The sequence below is a fragment of the Podarcis pityusensis genome (genome assembly GCF_964106645.2).
Source record: "Podarcis pityusensis genome assembly, contig: HAP1_SCAFFOLD_618, whole genome shotgun sequence".
NCBI lineage: Eukaryota > Metazoa > Chordata > Lepidosauria > Squamata > Lacertidae > Podarcis > Podarcis pityusensis.
In genome coordinates this window covers 14,749-26,670 of record NW_028293377.1, presented here as the reverse complement: position 1 = coordinate 26,670, position 11,922 = coordinate 14,749, and the positions used below count along the sequence as shown (strand labels likewise).

At 42.5% G+C, this 11,922-nt stretch overlaps 1 protein-coding gene and 1 pseudogene across 4 annotated transcripts; both read left to right on the top strand.

Moving 5' to 3' along the window:
• The first annotated feature begins 2,429 nt into the window (after positions 1 to 2,429).
• Positions 2,430 to 10,926, top strand: LOC308469008 (gastric triacylglycerol lipase-like). 3 transcript variants are annotated; one of them, XM_081024328.1, is made up of 11 exons: positions 2,430 to 2,548; positions 3,247 to 3,296; positions 4,612 to 4,724; positions 5,271 to 5,394; positions 6,873 to 7,071; positions 7,359 to 7,468; positions 7,802 to 7,938; positions 9,128 to 9,274; positions 9,776 to 9,847; positions 9,938 to 10,006; positions 10,600 to 10,926. In XM_081024328.1, exons 3-11 carry the CDS (start codon positions 4,623 to 4,625, stop codon positions 10,831 to 10,833), a joined length of 1,194 nt encoding a protein of 397 aa, XP_080880454.1. In that variant the 5' UTR covers positions 2,430 to 2,548; positions 3,247 to 3,296; positions 4,612 to 4,622; the 3' UTR covers positions 10,834 to 10,926. The 3 variants fall into 3 exon arrangements, with proteins under 3 accessions (XP_080880454.1, XP_080880455.1, XP_080880453.1); XM_081024329.1 differs by lacking the exon at positions 2,430 to 2,548 and adding an exon at positions 3,075 to 3,152; XM_081024327.1 differs by lacking the exons at positions 2,430 to 2,548; positions 3,247 to 3,296 and adding an exon at positions 4,096 to 4,250.
• Positions 6,151 to 6,674, top strand: LOC308469007 (small ubiquitin-related modifier 3 pseudogene; annotated as a pseudogene). Its single transcript has 2 exons — positions 6,151 to 6,234; positions 6,360 to 6,674. The product of its transcript is annotated as a small ubiquitin-related modifier 3 pseudogene (transcript).
• Positions 10,927 to 11,922: the final 996 nt, after the last annotated feature.

Sequence of the window (11,922 nt, the reverse complement as noted above, 5' to 3'; positions counted from 1 at the left end):
ATGCAGTTTAGCTACATCTCCGTACAGAAGAATGTGCCAAGTAACATACAGTGGTACCTCGGGTTACATATGCTTCAGGTTACAAACTCCGCTAACCTAGAAATATTACCTCGGGTTAAGAACTTTGCTTCAGGATGAGAACAGAAATTGTGCAGCGGCGGTGCAGCGGCAGCAGGAGGCCCCATTAGCTAAAGTGGTGCTTCAGGTTAAGAACAGTTTCAGGTTAAGAACGGACCTCCGGAACAAATTAAGTATGTAACCAGAGGTACCACTGTATATTTATTCTCTCTCGCTCTCTCTGTTGTGTTTTCTATTCTTTAGAGATCTCTCAGAAGCGTATTGATTGCAGAAGCGTATTGATGGTTTTAGAAGCGTATTGATTGTAGAAGTTAGGCACTGTGACACTTGCACACACTTTTCTTATACTGTCTCTTTAATCACATGCAACAAATTCCCGGTTTGCAGAATCGGGGAATAGAAACAACTAGGCAAGTGTAGAATATGAAACCCAGACTTGCACTGAGGAAGCCAGGGCACTTAAATATTTTTTTGTAGACACAGTGGCCTAAAATATCAAGCATGATATAAAAGAAGAACTGAACCTGGTCCTTGGTTCTGACCCAAGTATTAAATGTATATGCATGTGTGGCTTGGGAGTTGCACAGTCAGGGGAAAAACAATGTTGTCCAGGGTTGTAAAGACTGCGGAGAGAATAATTGGGTTCCCCATTACCGCCTTGGATCAAATCTATGCTGCCAGGTATCATAAGAAAGCTGTAGAGATAGTGCAGGATAGTGCGCATCCCGGAAATTATCTCTTTCAGCTTCTGCCTTCTGGAAGAAGGTACAGGGTTATAAAGACTAGGACTAGCCGCCTGAGAAACAGGTTTTATCCAAATGCGATTTTGGTTTTAAACGCAGTGTAAGGTAGTCTCTGTGGGAGTTTATTGTATTTAATTATGGGGTATCAGAGTTTTTAGGGGGTTAACCAGGCTGGGATAGCTGGGATAGCAGGCTTGTTGGTTTTTGAATGTCTGGTGTAGATTTTTTCAATTTCGTTGTTCTGTATGGGACAATGACAATAAGGTTTATAATATTGTATCGTATATAAAAGCATTGTGATACTAGCAGTTTTATTTTTCAAGGCCCGTTGGGCAGACCAACCGTGTGTTGCAAAGATGTCTACAAGCGTGACATGAAGGCTGGCAACATCAACCCCACCATGTAAGAACCCCATGCAGACAACCGCAGTGCCTGGAGACAGTCAGGTTGTGTATACATGGCAGTGACCAGAAGTGGATCAACTACTGGGGGAGCGCAAATAAATGCCATAGGGCATCCGAAGCACCACAACCAGGTGCCTTCATTTGCCCCAGCTGCAACAAAACATGTCTTTCCCATATGTCCATCTCTACAGCAGCAGCGGGCGCTGCAACCGTCCAACAGTTTGTCTTCACCCCCAGAGGCACTCCCTCCATTGTCGCCTGAGACAGACGGATACCAACAACATATCTTAAAGGCAGCCAGCAGAGGTTCCAGGTTTTCACAGGTCCAGACAAGAATCTCAGTACCTGCAGACGCACAGCCTGGTTGGGCTGGGTTGACTCGACCAGGCTGGGGCTTGGGATGACTTAATCCTTGGCACTACGGTTGCTGCTCCTCTGTGTTGCTGCCCGCTGGACCTCACCAGCCCCAACCCCTGGAGTCTATGACCTGAAATGGTGTAGTGATGAATAGACGGCAGAAGAGCAAGAAGGCCACACAGAAAGACTGGGCCAAGTCAAGACAGTTTATTGTGTGTTAGCAGACAGCCATTCTACACATGAAAACAATAACAAAAGTATTATTATTATTATTATTATTATTATTAAGATTTACATTTCTGCTTCTTAATTTTTAAATTTAATAGCACAGATTTTTTTGAAGCAGGAAATTTGAAATTTAATAGCACAGATTTTTTTGAAGCAGGAAACTTAGATATTCTGAAGTATATACTACATCAGACAGCAGAAAACAGGTCTTTGCTTGGGATCAGCTTCCCTTCTGTGATCTTAACAATGGGTAAATATACCTGCAATTGTTTCTAAGATCATTATAAAAAGGGCATTCATGAATTATATCTTCTATTGACTAAACCACAAGCTCTGTCCTTCTTAGGAATTCCTTTGTTTCAGCCCATCCAATCTGCTCGTGGAAGGACATTTAATCTTGCCGATGTGAAGGCTACCCTCATTTTGACGTTTGGTAGGTGGGGGCATTGCAGCAGGGTTTTTTTTTTTTTTTTTTTTTACTGACTTAGCTGAGTTTGCTTAGCACCACCACCAGCAGCAGCTGTTTACTGCTCTGGCTGAACCTTTGCTTCTTTTTCCCCGTTTTTAAAAAAAGTGCTTTGTACATGGTGCAAAGGTAATAGTCCAATGCTATGTCTGGCATGGCAGTCAGTTGTAGGGGTGCAACCTGGCAGTGCACTGAATGCTAGTGCCTGGGCTGTCAGCCTGGGCAGACGTCTGACCTTACTGACACATCCTTATCCCACCAGTTGTCCACAGGTAAGAACAGGGGGAAACCCTCGCAGTTTCCCCATTCCACTGAAGGATCACCACAAGGCTGTGATTTTGAAACAGCATGATTTACTGATTTCTTCATTCTCTTATTTATACAAACCCTGCTTTTTTAAGATTAGCTTTAAGATTAATGTTAATCCTAAATTAACTTTGAGATTAACATTAACCTTGTTTGACAAAAACTTTCAAAATAGCCTCTGGAAGCCAACAATTAATTGGCTGTCCAAACGTAATTTGCGTAGCTGTTTCACAATAGCTTAGGAAAGCATGCAACTGCTCTGATTTATGAGCTAACCTTTTCATGAAGGTTAACTGGGACCCTGTAAAGATGTTAGATGTATCATTTTTTAAAAGTGCACTTAAATATTTTTTGGGAGGAGGAAAGGGGGATGTAAGCAGAACCGACCCAAGTGGTTGCTTAAACTGTAAGAAGATCTTATCTCAAGTGGCTTGTTGTCTTTTGATAGCCAAGACAGTGTCACAGTTATTTACGTCACCCCTGCATTCTTCTCCCCTCCCTAGCCCCTGAGCGCCACAGTTTATATATTAGAAAGGCTCGGTCAACAAGAGACACAGTTTATTCTAAACGGTATGTAGTGAGAGAACTGTGGCTCCCTTTTGCCATCTTAAATGTTTTAGCTCTGCCCTTCATTAGGTTTACTAGCATTTTCTGACTTTTGCAGGTGCTGCTGTTTTTGCAGTTGAATCATTTCGAAGCATCGGATCTTCAGAGGTAAGGTTCTCGGAACTGTCCTGGGTGTGTATAAGTGTGTATACGGTTAGATCGAAGATGTTTTTGATACTAGATTTATCGTTCACACACAATGTGTACAGCACATGGATTCTGCTGATATAGGTGTAGAAGATGTCCTCTCTCTACACAGAGGGGGGCAGATTGACAGAAAACTGATGGTTGCTGTCTACTGCAGAAGAGACCTATGATATATAATGTGGAAAATGTATATGGATGGAGAAAACTTGAGTTGCAGCGGTAGCCATGTTTCATACAAGGGCCAAACAATATGGTACGTTTAGCTCCATATCTGTGCCTTTAAATGCAGGGCTGGTTTGTTTGTTTTACACAGATTGTAAGCATAGGGACCCTGATGCAGATAGGGACCCTAGCATGGTGTTAGGGTGACTTTAACTCACCTGCTGCAGTCCTGGTTCAGACCACCCAACCGACCCCTCAGTGCCTACAATCTGCATTGAGGAAAACCCCCTCTAATTTTCACTTCGATGAGAACTTATTTTTCCCTATTGCTGATCTGGTTTGCTGCTGTGTAGGGGGAAGGGTAGAAACCTAAAGGCACAGATACGCAGCTAATGTAACATGTTATTTGACAGGAAGTGCTTTGTTTATTTTTGTTATTGCAGAAGGGGACCAAATTGGAGGTACTGTTAATTTCTTTGTTCTTGCAAACTTTAATAAGTGGCCAACATTGCAATACTTCTTATCTGCTGAGTGTTGATTTCTGTCTAGGACGGTGCTCCTAAAAGGTAAACGTAAAGGGACCCCTGACCATTAGGTCCAGTCGTGACCGACTCTGGGGTTGCGGCGCTCATCTCGCTTTATTGGCCGAGGCAGCCGGCGTATAGCTTCCGGGTCATGTGGCCAGCATGACGAAGCCGCTTCTGGCGAACCAGAGCAGCGCACGGAAACACCGTTTATCTTCCCGCCGGAGCGGTACCTATTTATCTACTTGCACTTTGACGTGCTTTCGAACTGCTAGGTTGGCAGGAGCAGGGACCGAGCAACAGGAGCTCACCCCATCGCAGGGATTTGAACCGCCGACCTTCTGATTGGCAAGTCCTAGGCTCTGTGGTTTAACCCACAGAGCCACCTGCGTCCCAGGACGGTGCTCCTAAGAGCAGTTAATTCACTTCTTTCTTTGAAAACACTGTCGACTTACCTGAAGTGCAATGACCCGATGAAAGACGCCAAGCTGATCGTTTTAGAAGCCTTGAGTACGCATAACATTGACGCATGTGAAGTTAGCTCAAACTCATCAAATTTGGGTGTGCTAATTAAGATCCATTCCCAACAGGCAAACAGACGATGTCGTGGGCTTCCATTCTCATCTGCTTGGTTTATGGCTCTGCATTAGCTCATGGACTTATTGGGGATAGATCGGTTGATTATGAAGCCACTTTAAATGCGGTAAGTAATGTAAAGCAGGGAATGTTCCTCAAGACACAGAATGAGAGAAGCCCATTAGGGGATCAGTTAAATGGGTTCAGCCCACAAAATGTGTGACCTGTTCTCTGCCAAACATCATTCCACGCTGACTGAGCTCAGATCTACTCCAGGGGACACACGAGTTGGAAAGCTTCTAGGGGCCACAATGATTATTATCATTGGAAAAAGAGAAGCATCCCTAAAAAGAAACTTTATGAGGGATGGGTGAGGGCCAGATTATTACTACCATTGTTCTGTACAAAGAGGGTGAGGCAGATTCTTTTCTTCCCCCTTCCCCATACATGGTATGCTCCTTTCCTTCCTCCCACAACATTGTCAAAGATGTGAGAGGAAGTGAAAAAGAAGGGAATGCATGAGCAAGGCGTGCTCTCATTCACATGGCTGTGTCTGGATTTTACTCCTCCTCCAGACCCTATGAGCTGTGACAGAATACTTACAATACTTACTTGTAGCAGAGCCTTTTAAAGCTTCTCAAACTGATTTTAAATATTGTGTGTGTCCCTGTAGAAATCACTCATCGAGTACTGGGAATACCCTGCTGAAGAACATGATGTCATGACAGACGATGGCTATATACTTACCATCTTCAGAATTCCACATGGCAGAGCTGACAGGCCGGACCCAGGCGCGAGTTTGTACTATAAATTCTTATTTGCTTGATTTCCATTAAGACTTAACAATGCTTAAGAATTAATATGCTTTTAAAGGGGGAATCATTTCCCCCCTCCCTTCAATCTGTGTATAAATATCTAGTTTGCCTCCTGAATTTTAAAATTGCTCAACTTTCCTCTGCTCCCCACTCCCACTCATCTGACCCTTCTCTGTGCATGTCTGGGGCACTGAAAGTGGGGTTAAAAATTAGAGTGGCATCACTGCTACTGGGGACAGGTTAGCTCAGATAGAGCATGTCAAAATATTTGCAGCCAGTAGTTACAATAGACATACAGACTTTTCCAGATATGTATTTAGCAATAGATCCATAATCTAATATAGCAGCAAGTGATATATTACAGGACAAAAGTTACCATTGAGTGGTGATGTAAAAAATCATCAATTTCAATTATGACCTGCATTCATTGCATTCAGCACTGTTTCCATTCTGCAGTTCAGCTTCTGACAAAACTAAGTTATTCCTTTCACTGTCCTCTGGCATACATACATAATTACATACATAATTATGTAAATTATGTAATTTACATAATTACAGAGGTAATCATTTTATTGTTACATTATTCCACACCATTTATTTAAATGCAGAGGAAATGCAAGTCGTGTGTGTGTGTGTGTGTGTGTGTGTGTGTGTGTAGTAATCAATTACATATCATTTGTGGACTGAAAACAACAGCAAATGCCAATTGTATTTGCTGGATTGATTTCTGCTCTGGACATGGGACTAAGAAGTGAATATCAACAATTTCTGCTTCTGTTTCCTATGGAATCCTCCGACATCATTGCCTTTGAGCTTGCCAAAGTTCAAAGATAATGATAGGAGGCCAGAAAGGGGGTGGGAGAGGAGAGTGCAGGAAGCCGGGGGCTCCGAGCATGCACGGACTGGCTCCTTGAGAGGTCCCTGCCTGACATGACACCATGTCCTAGGAGAAGCCCAAGGAAGGAGTAAAAAACGGAGAATGACCATATCAATTTAAAAGTAAAACAAAATGCAACACACCACTAAGTAAACTAATGAAGGCCTATTGTGAGAGGCAGGGTTTGTCAATGAGACAGTTTAGATTCAGACTTGATGGACGACCAATTAATGAAACAGCTACACCTGCACAGTTGGAAATGGAAGATGAGGAGACTATTGATGCGTTTCAACAGTAGACGGGTGGCATGTGCTAAATATCCTGTCCTTTTAGGAAGAGGAATGTAAAATTTCAACTCACTTTATCATCTGTCCTTGGATGTGCTATTAAACAAATGAACATGCCAATCATACAAGAATCTTCTCATGTTCTGAAGACATTTATCCAAATTATTTCCCTGTCCCTGATATACTGTGTGTGCAAGTTGAAGCTGCACCGGTGGAAAATTACTGCGTCATAAAAATGGGCCCAGTCAAAGCATCCCCCAGATTGTTCAGCGTCCCTCTTTTTTCCTTTCTTTCAGGGCCAAGGCCAGTAGTATTTCTGCAGCATGGCTTGCTTGTAGATGCTGCAAACTGGTTCCAAAACCTTCCTCATAACAGCCTGGCATTCATGCTAGCTGATGCTGGCTATGATGTTTGGCTAGGAAACAGCCGAGGGAACAGCTGGTCCAGAAGACATCAGTTTCTTTCACCCAGATCAGTGGAGTTCTGGGAATTCAGGTAACCTGATTGTTGCACAGCAAAAGTGTGCAGCATTCCTGTCCCAGCTATAAAGCTCTCATTACAGACAGCCCCACATTGATCACATCAGCATCTATTGTGCTGAAAAGATCATAATGTTAGGCCCTCTTCTCTCAGTAACCTCAGAGTATCTGCAGTTACTGAGCACAGTGCAAATGGGAAGATAATAGTCCTGACATAACATTCTGGAATTCAAAGAGTCTGGAAAGTCCTTTGTTATCCCCATGAAGCCAGCTTAATGTAGATAATATTTCCCCCCCCCCCAGCTTTGATCAGATGGCAAAATATGACCTTCCGGCATCTATAGATTATGTTCTGCAGAAAACTGGACAGAAACAACTGTTTTATATTGGCCATTCACAAGGAACCACCATGGGTAAGTTCAAAAGCTTGCAACTTGACCAGCAGGTACACGTAAAACTTATTTCCAAATAGGCAAGCCTAGCATTGCAACCTATTTAAAGGTTCCTATTTACATTCACTCTGCATAGCCACATGCAGTGAAATATGAAGTTGTAGATGACGATTTTGCTAAACTTGTTTGCTTGTAGTTGTGTGATGCGTGGGGTGTGGGGTCCTGGCTTTGCCTTGTCCCTAGAAGCTAAAATGTCAACAAACCAGTTCTTCAAGTTTACCATTAAACTCCCCCCCCCCCAGTTCCTTTCTTTGATGACAAAACCTGTTCCTCTCTCCTCTTTCTTCCCCTCAGCTTTTATAGCTTTTTCTACCAATCCTCGACTGGCTGCAAAAATCAAGTTGTACATTGCCTTGGCTCCCGTTGCCACAGTTAAATATGCTAAAACTCCTATGGCAAAGCTCTCTCTGCTTCATGAAGTGCAAATCAAGGTATGCCGTTCTTCTGAGTCTTCACTATACAGATCCAGAGCAGAATACCCTGTAGTGGTAAACAATTTAGTGCTGCTGCGGCCTAAGAACCACAAGAGCAACTCCTTACCCTTTAGCACTGTGTGATGCCTGCCAGGCTGGGCATCAACACCTGACGTGGGTTGGGCAAGCATTGGAGCTGACGTCAGCCTCTTTTTTTCTCTGTGGCCTGGCGCTGTGAAGTGAAGCATGGCGGCAGTCGTAGTATCGGGTGGCTAGGTCTGCAGTGCCTTCACCGCAGCTGCCCATTTCCTCTGCTGCCTGCAACTGCCAACACCCATCTCCTGGTAAGCTTCGGGTGAAACAACCGGGAGGCTGTGAAAAGGCACCACCAGAGCGCACTTTGGCCAGGCCCTTATTAAACCTTGCAGTGGCCCCGTGAAAAAAGTGCATCAGTGGACAACTTTGCCTTGTAAACTAGGCAGACCGTTGGTTTAACGCAGCACTGGCTATATGTTTTTGACTTGAGGACCACATTCACTCATGGCTAAGCCTCTGGGGGGCCCCATGCCAACAGCAGTTGTGGACAGCAGTGGGTGTGGCCACCTCGCACTCTTGCTCACACACTTATCCCATGCACACACAGGATACACAGTGCAGGTCAGCTGATCTGTGCAGGTCAGCCGAGAAGGAGGAGGATTGTTTCCTCACAATCCATCAAATCTGCTGACCAGGGAGGGGATGATTTGCATCTCCATTGAGGTGCATTCTGTCTGCTTTAAGTCCTGCCCCCACCTCACTTTGTTCCTGCCACTCTTGGTCTTTAACTTTTCAGGACTTTAGGATTGTCCTTCATATATGATGTACAATTACTTTAGATTTTACCGCATTACACTGAACGTTGTTGTTTTAATATTGTACAAATGTTTGTATTTTCATTTGCACTGGGATCCATGTGCAGATGCCTTTCCAAAATTTTAATCAATTAATAGATAATATAGTCTATTAGAAGGGCTCTCTTAAGGCCCACATTTCATCGCATTCCAATAGTACTTAAACTAGAGACATTTGCCATGCAGAGCAGTGTCTGTGCCTGGCCTATCTTAAGTGCTTATAATTTGGGACTTTTTAGATCATATTATCACTCTACGGAACTGGAATAACGAGGATACCGTATCCTTAACACAAGTGTCACTTTGAAATTTTGCAGGCCATGTTTGGAATGAAAGAATTTTTACCAAAAACTTTTTTTGGTTCTTTGGTTGCTGCTGAATTTTGCAGCCGAAACTTATTGGCCCCCATTTGTGGCAACCTCCTGTTCATGTTGTGTGGATTTAATGAGAAGAACCTAAACCTGGTGAGTAGAATTTTTTAATATATGCTCTTCTGCATCCACCTACTCCTCCTGAATCGCATGTATTATGAAAAGCAATGGCCACACTCAAGTATAGACCACTTAAAGACCAAGGAAGGAGCCGGAACATGAAACTGAGTAGATGGTGCCTGGCTTGGATAAACAGAGACACATTATCTGTCTGGTTCTGTCTAAACCAAGGACCTCCGGTCATCCAGATATTGGACTACAATTCCCATGATTCCTGACCTTTGAACATGCTGTCTGGGGCTGATGGGAGTCCAGCAATGTCCACTAGGTTCCCCATCACTGGTCTAAGCAGTCGAGGCAAGAAGGGAACAAACTGCAATCATACACAAAATTTCAGCTGTTGTCAGGCCACAGTTCTGTACATCACTGCATGCGCGTTTAGCTAATCCTATAAATATTGTTATTCTGAGTCACTTGTTTAACCTTTTCGATGCCTGGGTGGGGTTGTGCAAAAGAAGCTGTTTTATCTTTCAGAGCCGAATAGATGTGTATGCAGCCCAAGCCCCATCTGGAACATCTGTGCAGAATATAATCCATTGGAAGCAGGTATGGTCCACCGGAAATATTAACCTTCCCCTCTCCCATTGTTCCTTTTCTTGATACATGCATACATTTGAGATTCTCTTCTATCTGCAGAGCATCCTTGGTGGTAAACTCCAAGCTTATGATTATGGATTGTTTGACAACCTAGCTCGTTATGGCAAGGTAGAGCCTTTTCCAACTTTTTCAGATTTTGTTCCAAAATGAAAATAAAAATACTGAAAGTTTGCAAATGCCCTTACTATCTCCACTGCCCTTAAAGCATTGAATGCCATGCTGTATTTATTCTAAAAAGCAACTGACAGGTGACAGTGGGGAAAGGGTGATAAGGCGAAAGAAAGAAAGTAGATTGTTCAAGAGAGTAAGCTGGCTTACACTGCCTGATGAAGTGATTAAAACATTGAAGTGATTAAAATTAATTTAATAATAATAATAATAATAATATTCTGTACCTTTTACCAAACAACTAAAGTAAAACAAGCTAATAAAAAAATGCTACAGGATCTCAATCTGTTTTTTGCTATTTTAACTTTGCAGAAGTATTAGATTATTGTTGTTAACTCTTCTTATTGATTTTTTTTAAAAATCCCCTTTGTAAACCATATTTAGGGTTCTTCTTGTTTAACAGTGCATAACTTTTATGACATATTTCTTTACATTTCTTCCCCCTCCCCTTACACATAAAAAATGGACAAAACTTTGCTAAAATCTTATTCTGTTTCATTTGAGCTCATTTTCTCTTTCAATCTTTTTTAAAGGTTCAACCTCCTGAATACAATATAAGGAATATGAATGTAACAACAATAGTCTGGAGTTCTGGAAAAGATTGGCTTTCTGGCCCTGAGGATGTCAATATGTTAATCCCCAAGATCAAAAACCTTCTTTACCACGAATATATTCCTGAGTGGAATCATCTGGATTTTGTGTTTGGTCTTGATGCTGCTGATCGAATGTATTATAAAATCATTGAGAATTTAAAAGAGAACCTCTAAGGAAATGTTTCTCTTGGAATAGGAACAAAGTCCCTTTGCTTTCCTGATTGTCTGATTTTTTAAAATAAAGAAATAAACTAATACTTTATAAAACTTTCTCATAGTATTACTGTACCCAGTACATTTTCACCCCACCTCAGATTTAAATGCACATCAGTCAAATTGGATTTGATAAATATATTGCCCAATTTACACATAACCCAGGACATTCCTGATGATGATGATGATTTATTGAATTTATATACAGCCCTATACCCAAGGGTCTCAGGGCAGTTCACAGAATAAAATCAAGATATAAAACAACATAATAACTAATAAAAATAAAAACAATAACCCAATACCCCTGTAAACCACATTTTAAAAGAGCATAGGTTGTAAATCAGATCAATCAACAGCCTGGTTAAAAGAACATTTTTGCCTGGCTCCTAAAGGTGTATAATGAAGGCACCAGGCGAACTTCCCTGGGGAGAGCATTCCACAGACAGGGAGTCACTGCAGAGAAGTCCTGTTCTCGTGTTGCCACCCTCTAGACCTCTCAAGGAAGAGGCACATGAAGAAGGGCCTCAGGAGATGATCTCAGGGTCTGATATCTCCTGCCCTGCTGAATTCTACCTGAAAATCATGGAGAATGGCCTTTTCTGTGGTGGCTCCCCATTTGTGAAATGCTCTCACCAGTGGGGCTTGCCCGGCACCATCATCATATATCTTTAGGCACCAAGCCAAAGCTTTCCACTATTTTATTGTAATATTGTGCGCCACCTCAATCTCCAAGCGTTGCAAGATTCCAGGGTTTTTGGATATGTGGCACAGCAGAGACTCTGGTGTCCTCACGATATGCAGTTTATTTACACATATATAGTGGAACCTTTGTATTCGAGCAGCTTGTCTCTCGAACAAATCAACTCCCAAACACCACAAACCCAGAAGTAAGTGTTCTGGTTTGCAATTTTTTTTTGGAAGTTGAACGTCTGATGCGGCTTCTTTTTGAGTGCAGGAAGCTCCTGCAGCCAATCAGAAGCTGCGCCTTGGTTTTCTAACGGTTTTGGGAGTTGAACAGACTCCCAGAACAGATTAAGTTCGAGAACTAAG